A 25,563-nucleotide genomic window follows, 5' to 3' on the forward strand; every position below is an offset into this window, starting at 1 on the left:
TTTCTGATTGATGTAACACATGATGTTATGAACTTACCCTAAATAATTCACTAATTATTAGTATTATGCAAGAATACGATACAGGATTGTATTTCTAGTCTTTCATAGGCCAGTGACACAGATATAGATAATCTTACAAATATAAAAGGAATAAATACTTTAAATGGAAAAACGTCATTCAAGACCCCAGGTGTTATTTTGCTTTACTATGTGACATGCACATCCACAATTGAACTCAATAGATTAACACAGCCTCACATTAACAGTATTTTCACAGAAGAGTATGATGAAATTTTCTTAAGAGCTTGCAGTATCCATACTGGCATCATATTCCAATATGTTTCAGCACTTATGTCTAGCTCAACTGAGCTACTGTAGTGAGATGTGCCTCAGTGGAAAAAACAAAATGGTTTCTAGGCTTCTTCTCAATGCATATGCAACCATGTAAACACAAAGGAGAAACAAACTGTAGCTCGGTTTGCTGTTTTGTTTGTGCTCTCCAGTAATCAAAATATATGCTGTCCACAATGAAAGGCCCAATCAAATATTATGGGAGGAGAGCATTTCATTACCCATATCATAGGTACTTGTTGCCATACTGATTACTCAGACATGAAAATCAGGTTCCTTAAATAGTTAGTGAGTTACTTGTCTACTGGGTGTACTCAATAATGCAAAATTAACATTCAGACCTAATATCTTATTAGGGCACAATTCCTCAGTTGAGGTTTGCAGCTTATTTAGCTGATGTTGTTTTTATGGTGTGCAGGTTTTGGATGGGATAGAGTTAATTTTCTTCACCGTAGCTTGTGTGGGGCTGTAGTTTGAATTTGTGTTGAAATAGTGTCAATAACAGAGTCAAATCCTTTTCTGCTTCTCATCCTATCCCATCAGTGAATGGGCTGGGGACACACAAGGAGATGGGAGGGGACACAGCTGAGACAGATGACCCCAGCTGACCCAAGGGATGTTCCAGACCATATGGCATCATGCTCAGCAGGTAAAGCTGGGGAAGAAGAAGAAAGAGGAGGATATTCAGAGTGATGGTGGGGTTTTTCTCCCCAAGTCACCATTAGGCATGATGGGGCTTTGATTTCCTGGTGATGGCCAAGCACCTGCAGGCTCATGGGAAGCGGTGAAGGAGTTCTTGGTTTGCTTTGCTTGTGTGTGCAGTTTTTGCTTTACCTATTAAACTGTCTTCATCTCAACCCACAAGTTTCCTCACTTTTAGTCTTTTGGATCTGTCTCCCATCCCTCTGTCAGGGGAGTGACCAAGCAGCTGCGTGGTGCTGAGCTGCTGACTGGAGACAAACCACGACACAGCGGCAGGCGGTTCTTAGTTCATCACTCAAAACTTCATCAAGGCAGTTCCCGAGGAGAAACAGATCAATAGAATTTTAATCAACATGGCAGGTATTCCAAATGCCAGAGGAAAATACAGATGTTCATACACCTGGTAGGGTCAGTAAGAGACTGGGCCCACTGGACTAACTTTTAGAAAACAAGAAAAGTTAGGACAGTAAGTGCCAGAGAGGGAAAGTGTGTTGGCTTACTGATTCATTCCCAGCTGCCCCAAAACAACTAAGATCATACAATTGGCAGAAACTGCTTTTCTAACAGCATAAACTATAGGATCCTCTGCTTCATTCTGCTATAATGCTTTGGCTAGTCACTTCTTCCAAATTTGTGTGTCTGCTAACGTCTACTGCTTCAACCCTAAAATATTACACAAGGATTGTCTATGAGCAGAGAGTGTATGGAATAAGCTAACACTGCAGCATGGTTCAATTGTTTAAGACTGAAGTAACCACAGATGAAGTCTGGGAGAGCAGATTTACTGTCCCTCAAACAAAGTACCAGCCTGAACTCCAGAGCTCTACACGAGTGAAGGAACCTGATCCACACACCCTTCCCTAGGAGTCATGCCTAAAAACTTTACAATCCCTTCCTTTACAGAGAAATACCTCTTCATTAGCAGCACCACTTTTAGAGCAACTTTATCACTTACCAGGGCTGGTTAATCACCTCTTAGAGAAAACAGAAAATAAATACATCAATAGAACACATCACAGAAGGCAACTCAAATATCAGCTCATATGTGAGCAACAATTATTTACACACTAGTGTATGCCTTTGTATTGTACTTAAGTCCTTTGAGGATTACAAATTTCCCTGCACATCCATTTGGGCAGTTAGGTACTTATGAACTTAAATGCTTACTCTGGGAATAGTCAAGTTCAAAAATCAAGGGCTGATTTTGAGTGCATATTTCACCTTGATTAAAATTAGAAACCATGAATGTCTGGATTTGGGTTTGTTTTGTTTTTTTTCCCCAGAAGTGCCATTGAACAAAAGAGATTAGACTGTTTATTTGATGGCTTGCTAGATGTTTCTTAGTGTTTTGGTCTCTTTGAAGCATGTTGATCTTTACTTCAGAAAAAGTACATAGTGAATTGTGCACATTTTCTGTCAAAAACAGCACACAAAGCACAGTTGCCATTCCAAGGCATTTCCAATGAAACTGAGGCACGAGGCCAACTCTCACTTTTAGCAGAGGCAGACCATCAGCAGCTCAGCTGAGGCCCTGAGGGCTTCTCTGTGCCAGTCAGACTAGATCAGATGCAGCAAAGGAATGTAAAAGACAACTTAAAACACCTTTCCAAAGCTCTTTGTGTATCTGTGGCAGAAGTAGGTCTCGAACACAAAGAAATGAGGAAGAAATGAGGAAGAAAACAGGGAATCAAGGTACAACTGATACAAACAAAGTGAAGCTGAAAGCAGATGGTGGTCCTCTCAAAATCAAGAATCTAAACCACAATTGATAAAGGAAACAAAGGGACAAAAAAAATCCAAATAACGTGTTTATAATAATCAGGGAAATTACAATATTACACTAATTATTATCATGCCATTAGAACTATATTTATGAGGAAAATCACATATGAGTTCAAGTTTATGAAGCAGATGCTTTCATGAGGAGGTAGAACTATCTCAACAAAAATGTCCCAAGAAGAAAGATACCAATTGTCCTGCATAGTCAGGAATGAAGCCCTGAGTGTTCAGAGGAATTGGCTTAGTTGGTGCACACAGAGGCAGTTCCAGGAGTTTTGGCTGTGCTAGTAACACAACTCTGCACATGCTCTCTTCTATCTAGTCAGTGAAAACAGAAATGATAAGAGATATTTGGTTTGCTAACTCATAGATTAAGCCACGTACTTCAAAAAGGAATCCATTAACTAGGGCCTGCACAAGGAATTCACAAAACTAGTACTTCATACTGTCTTGTTTAATGGCATGAGTACAAACAAACAGAACACACATCTGTTTTCTTCTTCAAACTTGAGATCTATCCTTCTTTTCACCTCACTCCATTGCAAGAAAGCAGAGGCCATCACACAAATGAGAAAACAATGCTAAAACTAAGGATTCTGCTCTGGCTTTTTTTTTTGTCTCTCCCAAAAGCACAGCTAAGAATGCCTTAAGCTTTGTGAAGCTCTTTTTTTACACCTGCACTGGCCTTTTCTTTCCACATGGCCTCATATTTTCATTAATAAGCATTTTATCACAAAATAATTGGCTTTTGCAGGTCCCTGAAAATGAAACAGCTGTAAGAGGCAAACAGACTGTAATAATTCCGGTATTAATGAAGTCTGGAAGGAGTCTGAATTGCTTCAGGGAAGAAACAGGCTTGGTCACTTTGAAACACAATTTTATCTGATTTGCTGTTCAGCCTTTTTTGGTGAAAAAAAAAGTATTTAAAAACAATACTACCCATGTGTTGCAGACCATATGTAACATTAATTAACATATCACTATGTTAATCTCCTCTCCAGCCAGAATAAGTTATCAGTAAAGATATTTTAGGAAGAAAATTCCATTCCTACAAGGACGTGATTTCAGAACAACGACACAGCAAAAGTCACACAGAATGGCAAACAAATAATGCAGCATGACTAATGTTTTTACAGTTTTCCTTTGCTAATGTTCTACTGCAAACATATCTCATGTCCTGCGCTTGGAGAAGAGTCTCTCTTGGTTACTGAGAATACATCCTCACCCAGCTTGAATCTGCACAAAAATTATGGGCTCTGAAATGCATTACCTTCTATAGTCTTTTTTAAGAGCTGTTCAGTTAAAAATCAAATTCTCAGTGGCAGCAACACTCACTTCCAATTGCTCAACAAGGCCAGATGAAGTATGTTGTCTCTGAGGAATCTTTCATAGCTAAAGAGCGTGCAAGCTCTGTGAGCAGATACGTGAAATCATCAGTACCTCAGGACAGCTGTGTGGAAAAACACAGTAGTCCAGGGAAACATCCAGGAGGTATTTTCAAAGTTTAAAAGGATACTTATGAATATTTCTAGGTCTCATTCTGCCTGAGTCTTTGAAACTTTTTCACAGCTTAAGCCAGCTGTAAGTGGAACCATCTGCATTACTGCTGCTCTTGAGCCACAGGACAAATGCTGGCCTTCAATTCCAGGGTTATGCTCCCTTTCGTGCCCACGAAGATGACCTGCAAGAAACATACTCTAGAGCAACCTATCCTACCTTTCATGCTCAGATTTCCACCTGAAGGAAAAATAGTTTGCTCCAGGTACAATCTCAGAAGTGATGTAACGCCAACCAAGTGAGGCCAGACAAGGGACTTGGATCAGGACCCTGAAATGAAGTGACAGAGTGCCTGAAATCCAGAAAAATGCATATTTGCACACTTGCCTAGATTTGTTTTAAATATCCTTCCCCTGATATGAGGAAATGCCATTCTATGTGTGTTCACAGACACCACTCCATCAGCTTTCCTACCTCACGAAAATAACTATTGTACTTACATGGCAATTTCTGCTTCCTTGACCTGGTTATTTACAACAATCACACTATCATTACCTCTGTATATTCATTATGTACATATTAGATTATGGCACATGATATATCCCCTGTGTGTCATTTAGATTATGGCACATGACATATCCCCTGTGTGTCACGGCACTGACTAGAAACCCTTTCTCCAGAGCACAAGAACTAATGGATTTTGCTCTATGAACCAAACTTTTGAATGAGAGTTGGCATATTCAAGTCAATTCTCAGTGCTAAAGGCAATTTGTTGGTTTAGAACTCCTGATTATTTACAGACACAGAAGTACCACTACAGACTTGAACCTGAAAACACTCATTTGAGTGTTATGAGGTGTTAAATCTTTCCTTCTGGTATTTGGATGTCATCGAATTAAGATCTTTGGGAGGAACTATCATAGTAACTAATAATAGGCAGAAGTAATTCTGCAAGAACTTAAAAAACATGAACAGTTTATGATTGGCTTCTACATAGCTGTTTAACACAGAAACCAAAGAGAACAAAATTAAAAGCATCATGTGGAACATATTCATATAAACAGCGTACTAATGGCTTGGTACTGAAGGAGAACACAGGCACTCAGCTACTGGAAGAAAACACAATGAAGATCTGATTTTTACATACTTATGTACATGCTGCCATCAAGAAAACCATCAAGGGTTTTGGTGTTTGTCCCACTTCTGTCTTCAGTCCACAGAATGGTAATAAATGTCCACCACAGCCATTACAAACTGCACGTTTTGAGTGTCTAGTAGCAACCCAGACTGCCCACAAATGTATGTAATGCACGTCACTGCATAGCATGTCTGACATTCAGGTAACATCATGTGGAGATTATGATGAGACTAGACCATAGAACTCAAGGTTTTCACCATTATGAAGACTGTAACCTTACAATCACGCAGCTCCATGGCTGTTAACGGGTTGTCTTTTTCCCTAATAAAAGAGGATGACATGCAGCAAACAGTGCTGTTTTCCTGAAGAGTATGTCTTCACCACACCACATCTGTCTTAAGAATTCTGCAGCAGCCTGAGGCACACAAGAATAAAATCTAAAAAGGCAGAAACACCCCAAGAACAGTCAAATTCTCCTTAAAAAAAAAAAAAAAGGTGAAATTATCATTTCCCTAGGAAATAAAAAAAAGCACATTCTTATCTAGGAGCTGAGGATTAGAATCTAGTTTACTATGTTCCTACAAGGATTCCAAGGCCAGTCTGTCTTTCCTAGGATATTAAGCACAGTCCTTGACTTTCTGATCAGCTATACATCAGGAGTCTACTCATTCTGCGTCATCTTCAGCGGGTTTAGCATTTATGTATAAATCTAGCCTGGCTAGGTTTGGAGACTATCTAGTTATGGTGCTGTTTGGTTATCTCAAGCCTTTTATAAATGTAAAGAGGAATGAAGAATTGGAAAGACCTTCATGCTGCAGTGCTGCAAATCCCCATCCTTCTACATTCATTGAACAGTTTCCATCATGACACTAGCTGACATCTTGCTAGTCGTGAACTTCTCAATTTTCCTTCTAAATATTATTCACTATTTCCAGTTTCCCACCCAAATAATGCCCAGCTTAGTTGCAATCCTCCTATCAACTCATTTTATGTTATTTAATCAAGTTGGTTTTTTTTCTGGTATCCAAATACCATATTCCCCTCCCAGACTCATTTTTACTAGATTAAACAGAATCAACTTATCTCCTGCAGGTGAAACTTTCAATTCCCCAGTCACTGAAGTAACTAATTTCTATACCATTACAAGATCAGCCAGGGATTTTTACAATGTGGGAGAGTAATTGCAGACAATACTCCAGAAGCTCCTCCATTTCCTTCACAATGGAGTGAAATTGTCTTTCTTTCCAATAGCAATACCTACAGGAACACTCTGACAGCTTCTGGCCCAGAACAGGTTTGTTGCACGCAACCAGATCTTAACAAGGTATTACAATTTGATCCTATTAAACTTAATGCCAATCCTGTTTTAGCCCCTAATATTTCTTTTTTCTAAACTACATATTTTTACATCTCAAAGTTGATACATTTATTAATTGCTAACTATATATATTTATTAATATGCTGAACTATATATTGTGGTCCTGTAAAAAAGGATAAAGTATGTTGTGGGTGTCTACCTGAAATACAATGCAATCCAGTGAATTCAGTGTACTGTCCTTTAGCTGTACTCTTATTCTGAGAAAATTTTCAGTCCCAGCCAACAGACATAACTAATACTCAAAAACTGGAATAAACAGCCACAATGAGCAGCACAGAGATTTTAATCCTATCCACCCGGTCATGGAGGGAACTGCTAAAATCTGGGTTAATCCTTCCAATCCTTAGTCAGAAAATGAAAGCCTGTGCAATTGAAATAGTGTGCCAGAACTAGATTTGCGTGCAGTAAGGATTCAACTAAGCCAAAAATTAAGATCTGATATAACTTCAGTTAAAATCAAAGTAGTGCATTTCTACTGGCAGATATTATAATCCAAGACAGTCATTGTACTGAGACCAAACTTATAGCCCTTCTCTCCATAGAAGATTAATTTGGGACAAATCCCAGACATACTGATTTTCACATAGGAGTTTTCTCAAAACAAGAATAAAGTAACCAACAGCTTTTCTCTAAAGTGATAATGACAACCACTGAACTAGAATGTCACAAATAAGGCACAGCCTCCAGTTAGGAAGACCACAGTAATAAAGACAATTAATTGCATTTCAGTTTTATGAAGCAGATTCTCACAAACACCCTAGTGGCAGTTTCAACTACTTTATATTTGTGACTGTGCTGAAAAACACATGGCATACCCATTACATATAAAATATTTATATTGCATCTATTTATCTGTATTGGGCAGGGGATTGGGTTTATTTTCAGGAAACTGAGAGATTGTACATGTCAACACAGAAAACTTTAAAAATTAAGAAGGAAAGATACCCCTCTCACAGGAGCAATTTCACTTGAAGCTTCTTTGTCATTTGATTAAAGCCTGCACAAATCAGGCTGGATTAAATCTTAAATATAACAAATAGGCTGTATTTGCTGCTTCAAGACTTCAGACTTATCTAGAGACAATTTATGTCAAGCCTGAAGTTCACGGTTGTTTTCTTGGCAAAGTTACATGTGAGATCACTTCAAGACCCAGAAAGTCAGTGCTTCCCCTGAGCCTACAAATGCCATGCCTGTGCATTTGCATAACACATCACACTGTGTACTGTTACCACAGGAGGCAAAGGCAAAGCAGCAGTAAAACTTCCAGTTACAGATATTTAAGGTCTATAGTACCAGAGAAATAGAGGCAAATATTCAGTGGTAGCCTCCATGCCAAGATAGCCAGAGGCTTCAAGCTATTGCATAAGCACATTTCTGCAATCTTTGTTGGTCCAAAGGTTGAAGCTTTTACTCAGGCAAGGTTCTTTGAAGTTACTTGGGGAACTGGATCTCTGCAGATGGAAAAACAAATGATTAAACCATCTCAATAGGGAGCCATACTTATTGTACATACTTGATTTAAAAAGAAGCTATGGGAGGGAGAATGTGGTTGGGTTTTGTGTTTTTTTTTTAATACAGCACTAGAATGCTTATTAAGAGGGAAAATACACCACCATCTCAGCTGAATCAGAAAAGCTGTTTTAATAGCAAGGGTTTTAATTGGGTCAAACATGCAAATGAAACTTTAAAGTGACCTGGTAAGACAGAAGTCTAATTACCAAAATGAAGTTTAAATAATATATCAAGTTTAACTTAAGTAAAACCAGGTAGCATGTCAATAAGAGATTTCACCAGCGGTCCAGTAAGTAATTTGAATGAGCACTCCAAGTACCTTTACAGCCTTTAACATACCAAGTCACACCTTTAACTAGAGAATGCTCTTTTGAGCAGAATATGTCTTAAGTCTAATATGTTGCTTGAACTTTCCACCTCAGATATAAGAAGCTATGTCTGCATGTTTATATCTTTTATACAAAGAACATACTAAGCCCCTTAATAGAAAGGCAAAAACCTCTCCATCTTCTCTTTACATTGCAGCATCCAAATCTTCAGGAAAAGCATTTAAGTAGGCATTAAGGACTAAATATTTAAAGTATTTGCTTACTTTGCACTTGCTTCTAGTCCTTCACTTCACAATGAAATCAGTCACACCACAGACAGATCCCACAAGCAGGATTTTTGCTTTCCATGTGGGACTTGTACATAACCTGAATTCTGTTAAGCCTTTTCCTAGCAGAAGTATATTCCTTAGCATTTAGAAATGCCTTTGCTGACTTAGAGAATTGTTTTCTGCACCTTTACTGAGGTGTCCACTGCAGCTTAGCAAACCAATAGGACTTACAGTGGAATAAAGATTATTGAGCTGGACTGTTACATTTAATTATTGTATGAAATAACTCACTATTTTAAGATCCCTGCTTCATACTGTGAAAAAAACACAAATCAGAAAAAAGCTCCTTTCAAACTAACAGTGATGATATACAAAGAAACATACAAACAGAAAGAAATAACACAAAAGAGACTGGTAAGACTTTCAATGACCACGGAATGCCCACATGCTGCAGATGACAGCTGGCTCCCATATAAAATTTCCACATATTCTTTTAAATTTTTATTCAGATGCCATAGGATGTGTTTTTGTGAGAAACTGGAACTCTGAAAATATTTGTATAAAGCAAGAAACTACAGAGAAACTGCTCAGAATGTTTTAAATGTGAAGGTTTTTTATTCTTTACATCTGTCTTAAATCAGCTACTTAAAGCCATTTTCTTTATTCACTGATGACTGGAAACATTCCAGTAACTCTTATGCTGCAAAATGGTGATGATAGTAAAGAACAACGGGAAAGCAAAAGAGATTGTAGCCAGAAGCCTGTATCCTGGAAAAGGTCAGAAAGAGAAACAGTGTGATACAACTTTTAAAATTGTTAAGAGTGGAAAAATGACAGGCTGAGTATATCTCCAAATGGCCATGAAGATCACTTGTTACCTTTAGCCAACCTGAGGTGGCAGGGGCAGAAGGGGACACCAACACATGTAAACTTGTATTTTTCCTTCCACAAGTGAGCTTACTCTGCAAAGAGCCAAACCTATCCTTGTCTGACACTTTCCCATCCTCTGTTCTCAGAAGACATTGCTCAATTCCAGCCTGATGATACAACCAGTCATTTAGGCGACATCAGCATTTCTGTAATTCACTATCTCTAACTTTGCTCTGTGCACATAACTATAATTTAAGTAAATGCCAGTAAACATGAGCCTCAGAATAGTATTTTAAAGCAAGAACAAAACACATTCACTTAGAGAGGAGACTGTAGAATCAGAGAGTCACCTAACACTGTGGAAAGCAATTTGTTTTCATACATTTTAACTGTCAGTCTGTCCTGCCCCCGAGTTTGCTGAAATCCTTAGTTGGAGATCTGAAATTCAGATTAATTGCATTGAAAATAAACTCTAAAAGGGAATCATAAATCTATTTTCAAATGTCAGTTCCTACAAATCCAAGGGAGCAGGATAGGCACCCTCACAAAGCACCTGAACAGGCTGAATGCACATAGAAAAAAAGTGCATCTATTACTACAAATCAGAGAATTACTGAAAAGTCTATTTGCTATAGAAATTGATGTTTACATACAACATCATTCCTGGACACAGTACCCAGCCAAGCACACAGCTAAATAAAGGGAGGCTGAATATTTAAGAAAGTCTATATACTGACCTTGTCCCAGAGGTTCTACTAAAGGAAAAAAGAAAAGCAGCAAGGAAATTTTAAATGAGATTAGAAGAGAAACATGCAGGCTCCTATACATCAATTTCCAGACATTTAACTACATCCCAGACTCCCAGTGTTACATTAAGAAAGGCAAATATCCCCCTATATATGTAAAGCTGCTCAATGAATACAGGAGTCACTCAGAACACAAGAATTGCCCAGAATCACAAGGTCAGGAATCCTGAAGTGATGGAAAACTGTTCAGAGTTTTGAATACTTTTGTTTTTCCCCTACCATTTCCTTCACAAATAAATCACTTTGATCAGCAATTTCTAATACTGGGTTTATCACCACCTCAGCTATCCTCTGTTAATCTAGCTCACTTGGTTTAATTTCTTACCCTTTTTCTATTTTATGCTTATTCAATATAAATAGGCTTGGCTTCGAGTCATAGCAACTTTTATTTTCTTCTTGGGGCTTCAGAGCATTTTTATTTGCTCCAGTTAATCTTATTTTAGCACAAATGTCGTCTATGCTCTTTGTACATGGAAAGAGTCCCAGTAGCCCTGAAGTTAAGGGATACATCATTTTAAACTGAGAGGCATATTCTCTCCTAGCCAACCTCACTTCTGCTAGAAGTGAACTAAGGCAATAAATGGGAACCAAACCACCTCATCCTATCTCTTAACATCAGGGTGACAGACAAGTGTAAAGTAAAAAAGCAAAGAGATGGGACGCAGATGAAGACAGCAGAACAGGAGGGTGTTTGGAAGCAGCTGTTTGGTGGAAGGAGATTTGCATACAGAATGGACTGGGTAAGAAAAAAAACTCAGTCTAAGAGCAAGTGAAGGAAGCAGATGTTTCTTTTTACAACTTCTGTACCAGTTTGCTGTTACACAGTTAAGTGACAGAGCTTAAAGCTTTGCATGGTAAGCCTTGCAGTCATTCACACCTCTCACAAGAAACCAGATTCCATAACACAAAATTTCAGCCTTTTTGCAGATAACAATAGTTAAAATGCAGGTGGAGAAAAGAGAGCAGAGGATGGCAAGCAGATCAAAACAAAACAAAAGACAGAGTGAGCTTATTTATTACAAAGATAGCATGAGTATTAATAACAAACGAGACCATCCTAAATGTTACTTGACTGCAATACAGACATTTTCCAGATTTTGTGCATGTTTTCTTATGAGGAATCCACAAGCCTTATCTTGTCTCAATTAGGTATTTCAGACATCTCTGATCCCTCTGCCAACACAATTTACACAGAACTCTTAATTAGCCACACATACAAAACATAACATGTTATTTATCTGGTAATTATATCCTCCTGTAACATGTAAAAGCAAATCATTGCAGCAATGTCACATGTTGAGAACAAATTACCTTAATTCTATTTTCTGTTTATTCAATTATAACTGTCATTCTTAATTGTATTCTAAATTATGTTGGAGAGTTGGAAGGTGGCCATAAAATCCCTGCCCTTTCCTCTTTCACAGTGGTTCTACATATGCAGTGTGTTTCCACTAGACATAAAATCAATGTCATGAAAACAAAGTAGTCCTATTGTTAATTCTAGTCATGTGGAGAGGCAAGCTGGTCAGAACAGATACACACAACTTTGTATCAACAAAATTAGACAGAAATACTGAACCAAAAGTTAGGACATTGGAAAAAAAAAACCACCAAACCTTACCAAAAAAAAAGGTAAATAAAAGGGGGAAAAAAGGCAGTTTCCCACCCAGTAATTCCTTGAATTAAATATGTTTCTAGAAATATCTTGCTCCAAGATGCACAAAAGGTTGACTATAAACAGTTGCACACACTGAGCAGAGGCCATGGAGCAAGACCAGCATTGATGTTCTCAGTCATACAGCAGCAGCTAAGTTGTGACAAGGAAACAGTCCAGTCTATCCTCATTAAAAGCCCAACAGGAAATTAGTTTCCCAAATCTATGATGGAGATAGAAAGCCTAAAACACTGACTGAAGAGTCCTCTGGTAATGAAGAATCTCCCCAGTGCAGCTTACTCAAAACCTAGGTTAAGGGATATGCAGTTTTAAAGGTCTGTGGTTTCAATCTGAAAAAAATCTGCTTTATCCAGGCTACTCAGAGGTGGATATATGTGATCCTACTGGGAAATTAAACTACTTTTAGATGATTCAACAGACCAAACTACTATTACTTGTATGCTCCATCCTGAGGAGTAGGTCAATCAATGTGCTTGAAGAAAAATATTAAAACCATAAAGATGACAACCTTTTATTCTCTCACTACTCCTCTCTACACCTTCAGCAAGGGAATCTAGAAGAAAGCAGGGATAAGAACCTGCATGTATATCAAAAAAGAGGATATAGCTTTCCCAGACCTGATCATGCCTAAATATGAAATAAGAGATGACTTCCAAAGGAAACAGAAGTAATTTTGGATTTGTGTGCAGAACACCAGTGTGTTAATCAATTCTCACCACAGCCCTCCAATGTGCTGCTTAGTGGTTTATAGACAACAGAAACTGCACTTGTGCTTTCAGTTTGCCCCTCTCCAAATACAGGCCAATCTTACTAAACGTGTTCTATTCTATACATTTATGATCAGATGGAGATGTTTCAGTGTCAGTCATGCTCTAGTGTTTCAGCACCACTTTATGACCTCAGATATGTTTCTGGATTTCCTAGGTCGGTTTTAGTTCAGTCTCTGGGACTGAAGGGATCACACAAGCTATCCAGATATATACATTTATGAATGATTTCTTTAATCTACATTTGAGGTTTAAAGAGTCAGTATTCAAACAATACCTTAGTTGCAAATTTGGACTAGAAACTGTTGCTTTTTCCAGAAGCTTTAATCTATCACAAAGGTTAATCAGGGAATCCTGTGTACTCCTCAGCTCACCCCAATAGACAGCAATGGATACTCTTCTACCTGAGCCCCAGAAGACATAGACCTTTCTCCAGAGAGAATATTGCTCTTCCCATATTAAGAAATAATTTGTATGCCTGGGACCTCCTTCTCCTGACAAATACTCTATGATTTTGGTCACTTAACTTCCTGTGTATGAGAAGCACAGGGGAAACTGCTGTTGGGAAAGGTGATACAATGTTACCTGCATACCACAAACTTAATGCTGCTGGACACAAAGAATCTCCCATTGCAACTTGAATATCATGTTTGCATACCAGGGAACAGGCTACTTTTCTTGTTGGTTTTTCAACTTTCATACTAAATTGCTTCCACACAATTTAATTTCTCTCAAAAATATTCCCCCCTTCCAACCAATCTTATTTCTTTTTCTGGTTTCACACAGGGGGGTTGGACTAGATGATCTCTAAAGGTCCCTTCCAACTCTACCATTCTATAATTCTATGAAACCAGGTCCTTTTCTTCAAACTCTGCATGTAGCTTGTGCACCTTAGTTGCAATCACAGGATTTTTCTCCTAAGGACATTAAGTCTAAAGCTAGTATAAATAGCCAATGATGCCCCTAGCATTTTGTTCATTTCAGTGAAGCACAGAAGAAAATATCTCAAGGATTTAAAGAAATAATATGATGACAGATGGTGTGGAGACAATCCAGGCTGCAGTCTCTCAGTAAAATCCACAAAACTTCATAGCTCCAGGAGAGAGGGGAGGCAGAGAAGGAAGAGGAAGAAAACAAAGGGAGAGGAGGGAAGATGATTAGAAAAGAATATATGCAAAACTGTCCCAGATGACCACAGATTTCTCACAAATAAAAACAGTAGTGAACTTCAAAGTTTCTCTATTCATGTATACAAATCTCATCATTGTACTGTCACTGATGTAGGCAGATCCAAACCAGATATCTTTCAAGCAAGTCCAAAAAAAGTTGTAAAGAAATTCTTTATATTAAACTGTTAGTTCAAACAAGTGACAAATAAAACACATCAATAAACTCTGTATTCAAATAACATAACTATCCTCTCAAAGATAATTATTAGATGAAATGTGAAAAATACATCTGACATATCAAGGCCCTTCTGTTCTGTTCAGTGCTTAATTTCATTAGGATGAATATTTTCAAGTGTGTTCTTTGGATATATTCTGATTGCCAGAAATGTCTTAAATGCTTTATAATAGCCTATTATTATTTTTTGGCTTAAAGGGAATAATTTTGGTGTCTTTGGTAATAAAAAAGTCAAAGATGCCACCGGAAACATCTGCAAGGTGAAGGCTTCATGTCCTGCTTTTACAGCTGAGGAATCTGCTGTGTTATAATTACCTATAGGCAGGCAATAGTTTGGAGAGATTGCATGGATGATCTACAGCTGTGACTTACCAGCAGTTTTAAAACAGTTTTGCTCAAAACAAAGACATTTCTATTTTCAAGAACTGTAATAACAGATAGTTTGAAGAAAAAGAAAACAGTACATCTGAGATGAAAGTATATTGCTCTTACTGCAAATTGATAAATCCAGGTGAAGCCAAACATTGCTCTCCCAAGTAAAAGTGTTTTGCAGGATTCCATCCTGCCCCATGGGCTCAGCTGTAATGGTGGCAACTCAGGCAAGCTAAAAAATATAAGAACTTACTCACACCTGAGCTATATTTAAAAAAAAAAATCAATCAATCAAGTAAACCAGACAATTTCTATTCCTCTAGATTTGCTTATTAGTTACAGAAATTCCCAATCCCTTCTACTGAGGAAAATTAAACCAAATATCACTCCCTTCAACCCCACAAGTGACACTTCATGCACAGTATTCCAGAAACTTCTTCATGTTTTCCTTTGACAAATTAAGAGGGAAACTTTTGTGTGGACAAGAGGGTGAAGAATAATACCATAATCTCAGAAACAGCTAAGAAAATCCTTTAAAAATGGAAAGACAAACAGAAAACAAGACTTATGTCATCAACACAATGCTCATCTGAGACATAACTCAAAGCAGTGAATGTTGCAGCCCTCCCTGTTAGAGCTTTACTTTCTCATAGCTGTGACAATACAAGGATAGTAATACAAACTGGTGTGCCATACCATAATCACCTCACTCTCCCAGAGAGCTGGCACAAGATATTGTATCCCCCCCAATTCACCTCAGTAAGAATGATTTCAAGCATGTTTTTAACCATTTAATGACATGGCACATGTGTATAAAAGATATGACCACAGATTATAAGCTTAATTGTGAAAATCTTTACAGATGTGCAAGTCAGATGTGCAAGAGGAGCTCAAGGCTACATTTTTGTTGTGGTTCAGAATAAAAACAAGAATCTCTGAAAGCTGCACTTTCGGTAACAGCATTAGTACAGATGGAAGGAAAGCCAAGTCCAACTGCTACTTTTAAAAAGACAGAAGCTTGAAGTATTGTAACCAATGGAATAGTGCAAGCTACTGTATCTAGACCTGAAACCCTAGTTACACAAATACAAGTAGGTTTGCCCTAAAGCATTTATCAAACTATAGTTTAATTCTCCATTTACCAACCACAACTAAAGTTAATATCATAGAACCATAGAATCATTTCAGCTGGAATAGACCTTTAATATCATCTAGTCCAGCCTTTGTCCCAGCCCTATCAACCACTAGACCACTTCCCTAAGTGCAACATCTACCAGTCTCTAAAATCCCTCCAGGGATGATGACTCCAGCACCTCCCTGGGCAGCTGTTCCAATGCCTGACAACCCTGTCAGCAAAGAAATTCCTCCTCAGATCCAGCCTGAACTTCCCCTGGCACAACTTGAGGCCATTTCCTCTTGTTCTATTGCTTGTTACTAGGGAGAACAAACCGACCCCTACCCTGCTACAGCTTCCTTTCAGGCATTGTAGAGAGTAATAAGGTCTCCCCTGAGCCTTCTTTTCTCCAAGCTAAATCATATTCAGGAGTTAAGTGCCACACACGTGCTAATATCAATTACCAGTAAGGGCAGGAATAAAATGTTACAGAATTTAAGATTTTCTGTAAAAATACAGGACTGATTTTACAAGTCAATTAGATGAGCTGAACAGAAATCTAAGCACAGCTTATGGAAGACATGCAAATTGATGAGCACACTCCATGAATTGTGATCTCAAAAAAAGATTCTTTAATAAAAACCACACCAAACAGCTTCACCATTCATCACTCGGGTTTTTTTTAAAGAATTACAATTGAAGCACACTTATGTATAGTGGAAATGTAAAGTGTGGCTTTTGAACTTTTTAGCTTATATGAACACTGCACTATGAAGACACATGGCAAAGTTGTAAGGTATGTAGAGGAACCCTAAGAGCAGCATACAAAGTCATATGTGGATGGGAGTTCAAAATCTCAGTACAAGAGTCAGAAGTCTGGGTGTGCTCTGCACATAGTTTCAAGGCTGGGATTAGAGTTCTAATTTGCACAAGTGCAGTATGGTGTTTGTATCTCAGGAATGAGGAAAAACAGAGGGATTCCAGCTATGTGTATAATGAGGTGAAAACAATAGATAATACAAACATCTACAAGCATTTCAGCAAAAGAGCTGAAAAATATCCACCTAAGGAATAAACAAGATTTAAAAGTACAGTATCATTCACTACTTATTTGCAGTTTAATGTCTTAATACATATCCCAGCAGCACTATAGGACATAAAGGGAGAGGTCTGGCAGATGAGCTGAACATGAGTCAGCAGTGCACCCTTCCGGTGATAAAGCCTAACCAGGCTGCCTTAGCATGAGCACAGCCAGCTTCTTGAGTGGGGTGGTTATTCTCTTCTTTGGACTCATGAGGCCACATCTGCAGACCTCTGTCTAGTTTCAGGTTTCCTCCATAAAAAATATCAATATACCTGAGTGAGTCCAAAGGACTGGAACATAAGAGGTGCAACAAAAGGCTGAGGGAATTCTTCTCTGTAGAAAAGAGACAGGTAAGAACAGGCACAATTGCAGCCTGCAATTGCACAGAGACAGAGATGGACTCAAAGACTTGCAACAAAATAATAAGAGGCTATGATCATGTTACAAGGGGAAATTTCTATGAAATATGAGAAAAGTATTTTCATGGTGATACATATTGGAAAAGAAATGCCTAGAGAGACTGTGATATCTACATACATGTGATAGACATTAAGGACTTGAGTGGACAATATAATCTGACTTCAATGTTAGCTCATCATTGAGCTAGAGTTGGGTTAGATCCCCTCCAGTGATCCCTCTAACCTCAACTGCTCCATGTTTACTGTTTTGGAGGAGGATGGGAGGGAAAAAAAGGAAAGCTGAAAGCAATAATACATGCAAAAGGGATTTTAATACTAAACAAAAGCATTTCTTGATAATGATATCATCAGAAAGAACAATGAAGAATGATAACCAAATTTTTGGAAATTTTTGGAAAAGTAAAGATTTCTTTTGTATAACATGTCCAGAGCTCTTTCAAGCAACATCACTTTGTTATAGCCCTCCTGGAAGAATATCTTCATCTTTAATGCTATTTGACTGAGCATTATAACTATCAGTACTTCCACGACAATAAAATGCTTCAAGTTACGTCTTTCAGAGAGATTTCTAATGAGAAGCTATAAAGACATCATTTTGCAATATGCAAAACCAGTATGGCTCAAAGATGCTAAGTATTCCTGGATGTATCTATAATACACAGGGGCTTTCTCACCACTTCTGAAGGAAACAAATATTGTTGCAGAACTAACCATGATGTTCTGGTTGGAGAAAATAGTATCATTATAATGATAGCATGTGGTGAAACAAATGTAACTAAGTTTAAAACCAAATGCTCAAGCCAGGAAACAGTTCCTAAGTAATGTTTGGTTTGAGATGCCTCAAATGTCAACAGATACAAGATGAATAAACATCCAGTCTGTTTTCAGCATCCTCCAAGGGATGCTGACGCACAGCAGGTTGGCACAGATGCCCCAGACACAATTCTTGTTTCAGTAGACTGTCCCACATCTGAGTATGTTTTAAGTCTGTGGCAGAGTTAGAGACCAAAGCCAAGCAGCAGTTCATTGGCAGGAGAGTTCTTGCCAACAGAGGGTGATAAAATCAGCTGGAAGCAGAGTACATGGCACAGTATCTATAGTGCAGCTGGGATCAGGTAAGTACCATACATTCCTAAGTGTTTTATTGGTTCGTTGGTAGGGTTTTGTCAGCAGATGCCAGGTGAAGGATCAGCTGGGTTCAGAAACTATTCCAGTTTTGCTGGCTTCACATACTTGCCAATTTTCATGGTCTGTAGCAAGCAACATACCTCCTCAGCTGGTACAGGCAAACTTAAACCAATCTGAAGCAGATCACAGACAGCTGGCCCAACAGAAGAGGAACTCTTAACTCTGTACTGTTCACAGATGTTCACAAGGGAATTCAGTACTTCAAAAGCTGTATCCCTGCATTAATCACTGCACTCTCTGAATGTGGGCATATCTCCTATTTAGAAACCTGGAATAACTTTTTCCTTTTTAAAGATATGTCTTTTCATGTGAGATTTACATTGACATAGTCTTTTCTAGCCATAGAGAATATGGTAACCTTACATGCTCTGAGTCATTCAAGTAATGTCTTTAGCAGTATAGAGCATTATAGATGACTTCCCATTTCTGTACCTTCAATTTTGTTCCCATTTAGGACAGTTATGCATCATATAACAACCACCTGGCACAGAATTCACTGAACTGTTGTGCTGCCTTTGTGCCAGCCACGCTTGGTAGACTACAAACAAGCAGGTACTATACAAACACACTTTTAAGTTCAAGTCACCTAAAACATAGTACCAGCCACAGAGGAGGAAAATATCTATTAGAGACAGATGATAAAGGACATAAATGAAATGGCCTTATTAGAGTGCCAGAGAACTACATTCACAAGCAAGAATGTGGCCAAGCTTTTTTGGGTTTTGTCTCAGTGAATGAGATTAAACAGAAGACTTTACACACTGACCAGCTTCACAATTTAGCCAACAACCATGTGTTTCGGCTAAAATCCCAATACTGAATTGCAAGACAGATTTTATATTTGCAGTTCTTCTCCCTCAGACTTCATCTCCTCTGCCTTTATGACAGCACTGTGAACTTAACCAAGATGATCAGGGGACTGGAGCATCTTATGAAGAAAGGCTATGGGAACTGGAGGGGGGAATCTCATTAACAGTAATAATTGTATAAATGGTGGATCTCAGGAGGCTGAGGCATCCCTTTTTCTGTTATATCTGCTAACAGGACAAGGGGTGATGGGATGAACCTGGAACACAAAAAGTTCCATTTAAACACAAGGAAAAACTGTTCTACTGTTGAGGTGAGGGAGCCCTGGCACAGGCTGCCCAGGGAGGGTGTGGAGTCTCCATCTCTGGAGGTCTTCAAGACCCACCTGGATACATTCTGGTGCAGCCTGATCTAAGTAGACCTGCTTCTGGGGGGGGGGGGTTGGACTAGATGATCTCTACAGGTCCCTTCTAACCCCTACCATTCTATGATTCTATGATTTACCTTCAACTCCCAGGAATTAATTTCTAAAGGAATGGTTGAGTAACATATGCAAGTCTCATTACTGCTGTGTTCCAAAATGAGTTGCAAGACATTGCATGTTGCAAAAGCCAAGTTCAAAATTAATTTCAGTTACGTGAACGATTCCTTCAACCAATTCAAGCTATTGAACACAGTTCTGTTAGATTGTCTTAACACATAAAAGAATGATTCTGATTTCCCAAGAGAAAATCTAAAAAACCAAGTTTCAGCACAAAACTCTTTTATTGGCAAACTGTGATAACCCCTAATATCAAAGACAGTGATATAATAATGACAATCTTAGCTTACAATGAAAATAGTATTAACTTACTGAGACTAGAAAAATACAATCTGATTCATTTTCTAGAGGCTCCTACATAAAAGTAAAAAATAGAACTGTGTCAGTAACATCCTGCATCTGCTACCAAGCATGAAGTCAATTCTGTAAGGATTGCTGGCAGCGCGTCATCACTCTGCACTGGCTGGGATCTTTGAATGTTCTTATATTGGCATAAAATGTTGAGTGAAATATGTATCAAATAATATTTCTAAATGTATTTAAAGCCAGCTTTATAAAGATAGGTAAATCTGTACAGTAATTCAAGAGCACATGAAATAACTGCCTCTGGAACTTGGTCACAATAACTACACTTAAGATAGTAGCATTGACTACAATGATCTTTCCATATAAATCAAGATGTCAAAGCCAATGTTATAGAATCTCTGCTGTAACTCAGCACTTACTGTTCTTACTGACAAGTTTTAAAGGAAGGCCATTCAAAATACCAGGGGAGACAGATCTCTTGTCTCAGTGGGAGAAAAAGCAAAAACTCTTTCCCAGAGGTAAAAAGTTTCAAAAGCTCAAAGCTGATTCCTCAATTCTGACTAATGATTGCATCTTTCCTGCTTCTTTTTCTCCCTCAAGTTACAATACAATCTGTCTGGACTGCTTCATTTTTAGATGGATTCGGAGAGCTCTTCACTATTCAAGTGGTATTCAGAAGCTACGTATAAGGAATAGCATATAGCATAATATTTAACAATTAGGAAACCCCAAAGAGTACAAATATCAGTAAATAAGTTCTAAGTAGCATCAAAAAGCCTTGTGTCCTGGAAAACCAGTAAATGACCTCTCATCTTTGAACTCCCTCTTCAGCTACCCTCTTTTACATCAAAGTAGGAGCTCCTCTCAGACTTTCAGGCTGATCAGCAGTCGCAGCAGACAGTTTAGTCCTGCACAGTGCTCAGCACCTCTCAGAAACAACAGGGATCACTTTGCAAGATCAATGCTGCAGTGCCAGCAAGGAGTTGTTAAAATTGGTACATTAAGGATACAAGTTGGATACATGAGTCACTTCTGTCATTTCAGTCCCACAACAGATTGTGTAAAAGAGATGTTTTCCAACAAAACAATTTGTCCAGAGTTCAGACAACCCCGTTCTGGATTTTCATTAAGTATAGTAGGAAACCATATGTATCTGGTCAGCAAAAATCTAATTAACTAGGCAGAGTGAAGACACAAGCTTGTTCAAGTTTGCAAGACTACTTAATTTACAGACTGTAGGGAATCACAAAAGTCTAGCTCAATACAATTATCCTATTGCTACTATTGTCCTCAAATACATTCAGGTCTATTGCTTGCTATTTTTTCTACGCATTGCAGAATATCTGCATGTAATTTTACATCTTATCCCTAAAGTCACGTTACGGATCGACTATTTTCAGGTTATTTTTACAGTCACACATCATATTTACTATTAAAATTCCTAAACTGATCAGCACTCAGAGAGGTGAAGAGTAAAATTTCATCAGGATTGCTTTTACATTGGACAGAAAGTTGAGTTTCAGGCACAAACCCCAAAATATTTCAGAATATTTTGTGAGTGATCAATGAGAACACTGCTCCAAATATCTTTTCATTTTGTAAAGCACAGAGCATTTTGTAAAGCATTAGAAGCAGCCCTTTTGAACTGCTTGCAGTGATTATTTATGATAGAGATCAACATAAAGAAGTACATTAGATTAGCAAAAGCTTTTAAAAAATATTCCTACCTTATCTGCCATTATCATGGAGGCCCCGCCATGAATCCCAAGAATTGGAATAGAAGTCTGAGATGAAATAAAATCCAAAATCTGAGCTACTGCCTCTTGATCAGTATCATCTCCAAAAACCACTCCGTGGATCTTGGTGCCTGACATCAAGTCACAAACATGGGTTATGATGCTCTTGGGGTCAGTCTGGTTCACCAGAAGGGTCACTACATTGACATCAACAGTCAGGTCTGCTGACATTTCCCGGGTCCAGAGAGCTCTGATATCTCTCTCTGTGATATACTTGGTCCTTCCCAGAATCACTGCAATGTTCAGGATGGGGTAATTTTTCTCTGCTCCACGAACGATATCCAAAGGTGCCAGAAGAGCTTGGAGTACCAGGAGAGCACAGCCAATTTTCCTCATCTTTGCCAGCTTTATCCCCTGTAAAAGTGATCACATTGTGTGAGAAAAACAACAGAGGGGGGAGGGAAAAAAAAATATATGCTGTATATCTCCAATAAAGGCTTTAAGCAGAAAGCTTCTGTACACAATCAAAACTTTAGTAGCTTTTTACAATGCATTCTTTGCCTCAGTTTCAGTTCAAGCCTCCTACATCCCCTCAAAAAGTTGGGTTGCCAGCGACAGTGTTACAACTGGTCTCCGGCAAACAAGGCAAAAAATGTAGCACAAGTCCAGAGGAAAGACCCATTAAAATTCTTCCTGGATAGCCAGCAAAATTAAAATGATTGACACTATTTAAAAAAGACATTATCACCCTTCCCTTTAAACTTGACATCGTAAAGCAGGTAAACAATGGAAATCTATTTTCCTTTGTCCTGAATGTCTAGTTAAAATTTAGTCAGAGTCTGACAGGAAGAGATGCTTTAGCTCAAAATGAGAGAAACAAGTCAGAGGTCTGCTGGAATCCCCAGTCCATATACTCCATACATCTCACAGCATCCGAGAGCCATGCTGATCTGAAGAGATCTCCAAGACAGCTGCTACTCAAGTACAGTCTACTGCATTTCTGCAAAAGGTTCAGCAGCACAATATTCTATTCTAATTCTTCTCCCTCCTCTTACGCAGCATTCACTTGAGCGTCTCAGAACTGCTGATCTCAGACACAAAGTTGTCACTGGTGTTGAAGGGGAGGGTGTTCCATAAATGAGCATCACTGCATTGGTTTATTTCATGTCTTCACTGAATCTCTGTAAGGGGCTGAATATAGATAGAGTAGGAAGGGGAGAGAGATGAGCCACAAAAGTGATCTGAACTATCTGAAGGAGGAAGAATAGGGAGAGTAGGTCTGACTCTGCAAGATCTCCCTCTGTTTCTGTGCCCCGGAGGATTTCCACCCCCTTAACTGACTCTCTGCTAGCTGCAAGAACGGAGCCCCTGTGCCACATAAAGCCAAGCTTGTTGCAAAGCGTCATGCAGAATACACTGGCGAGTCTGTCCAATCAGGGGTGGCATTTTTCAGATCTCCCCTTTCATCTTGCCAATCCTATCTCTATCATCAGTCAGAATCATCTGCCGCTGAAGTACACACTAAGATGAGGGCTTGCAGTATCATCACCTCCTTTCGGGGCAGACAAGGAGATGAGCACTTGAGAGATCATTTCACTGTCAATCAGTACCGGTGCGCTTCCCAAGTCAGTGCGCTGCGGGCCAGGTTCCCACCGCTGCAGCACCAGAGGTAGCACGGAAAGCGGTACAAATAAACAACCCGAAACGCCCGCAAACACGGAGCCGCTTCAGCTGCCTTCAGAACGCACGAAATAGCAACGATAGCAACGACTACCATACCCTCCCCCCCGCCCTGTACCCGCCGTGGGCACGGTTGGCTTCCCGGACGGAGCCGCACCGCACCGGGGAGCACCCGCGGCACCCCCGGGCGGGCGGCAGCGCGACGCGACGGCGCCCCCTGGCGGCCGCGGGGCGCGCCCCACGTACCCAGCGCCTCAGGAGACGGAGCGGCGGCGGGTGCCGGTGATGCCGGTGCTGGTGGTGCCGGTGCTGCTGCAGGGCATGCCGCGGCCGCGGGCATGTCGCGCCCCTCGGTGCCCGGGCTCAGGGGCGGCCTCCGCGCCGATGGCCGCACGCGTGATCGCCGCTGCAGCCTGCGAGAGACATGGCATCCCGGGTGGGCAGCTAAGCGGACAGGGAGACAGGCAAAGAGGGGCTGGACAAGGGGTGGGGGACGGGACGGGACAATGAGGGGAGAAGAGGAGATGATGAAAAGCCGTTAGTCAGGTTATTTGACGGAGGGGAAAAAAAAAAAAATGACCTCATGTGGTATGTGAACCAAAATGAAGTAACTAGCCTCAAAAGTTCCCTCCACTCGGCTTCACTTCGAAATAAATTTAAGCTCTTTCCTAACAGCAGCGCCCGGGAGCCCGCAACCGTCCGGGAAATGGCCCTCATCCTATCCAGGTCAGGAAAATCCTGAGCTCCCAACTGCCTCTTTGCTTCCAAGAGAATTGCACGGGTTTGAGCCTAAGAGACATCCATCCTGGAAAGAGCAGCTAGAAGCAAACTAACGCACATGATCAAGTGCAGGAGTTTTCTTGACAGGTTCAAAACAAACATAATGTGGAAAACAGCTAAAGTGGTGTGGGATAAAGCTCTTTTTGAGCTTGTAATGGAACAGATTAGTCCCAGTTTATCATAAACGAACCCAGGGAGAGACACTCTAGCAGAATCCTCCACAAAAAGCTCAGGTTGCTTTGATTTTTCAGTCACTATTTCCAGTGAATATACATAAGGATACTTCTTCAAGCATGTCTAGTTAAATGTAGGACGCTGGCGCGTCAGGCAAAAGGCACCTGACATTCTCTAACTAGTCCTCGGTGCTGACTGGAAACTAAGAGCTAAGCAGGGAACCGTGAGAGCCGGCAAGGCTGACAGCCCAGCGCAGCCCCGGGCGCCTCCAGCCCCTTCCCAACTCCTAGGCGCGTACCAGTGCTCGCCAGCCCGGCAATACTTACGGCATTCTCCCTCCACATAGTTCCAGCTTAAAGATCCTCAAAGTCATTTCAGTAGATTCCTTTGCAAACAGCGAAGTGGAAAATAGGTCCCTTAATGCCTGGATTTCATCCTGCAACTTGTTCCCACGGCAGTAAATATAAGCCCGGCAGCTCTTTATCGCTTGAAATCCCGCATGCTCAAGTTTTAGCAGAGCCGTTGCAGCTGAGATTTGCTCTTTACTTTTGGCAGGAGGCATTTAAGCGTCTTCATTTTTTTTGCTTTTCTTTTTTTTTTTTTTTTGTTTCTCCCCGTTATTTTTGCTGTTTAAAGGGAAATTGCAACGTTGCTGCAGCAGTTCCCCAGGAAGGCACCCTCGGAGCCCCCGCGCTCCTCTCAGCTCCTTGGAAGCGGCGGGGACTGTGAGCGCGGATTCCTGGAGGTGCGGCGGGATCCACCCGCGGCCGCCGCGCGGGGGCCGCCTGCGCGCCGCTGCGGGCTCAGCGCCGGCCCGCGCCCCGCCGCCCCCGCCACCACCGCCCCTGCGGGGGCCAAGCTCACGGGCGCCTTGACAAGCCCAGA

At 40.0% G+C, this 25,563-nt stretch overlaps 1 protein-coding gene across 1 annotated transcript in view; it reads right to left on the reverse strand.

Annotated features, from left to right (window-relative positions):
* GRIN2A (glutamate ionotropic receptor NMDA type subunit 2A) overlaps window positions 1-25,022 on the reverse strand; it is a 181,645-nt gene extending 156,623 nt beyond the window's left edge. The window contains exons 1-2 of the mRNA XM_061992919.1: window positions 25,005-25,022; window positions 22,036-22,458 (exon numbers count right to left, since the gene is read on the reverse strand). Of these exons, the coding sequence (XP_061848903.1) occupies window positions 22,036-22,458; window positions 25,005-25,022 (441 nt within the window). The remainder of the gene's footprint in view (window positions 1-22,035; window positions 22,459-25,004) is intronic.
* Window positions 25,023-25,563: the final 541 nt, after the last annotated feature.

The sequence above is a fragment of the Colius striatus genome, chromosome 3 (assembly GCF_028858725.1).
Source record: "Colius striatus isolate bColStr4 chromosome 3, bColStr4.1.hap1, whole genome shotgun sequence".
NCBI lineage: Eukaryota > Metazoa > Chordata > Aves > Coliiformes > Coliidae > Colius > Colius striatus.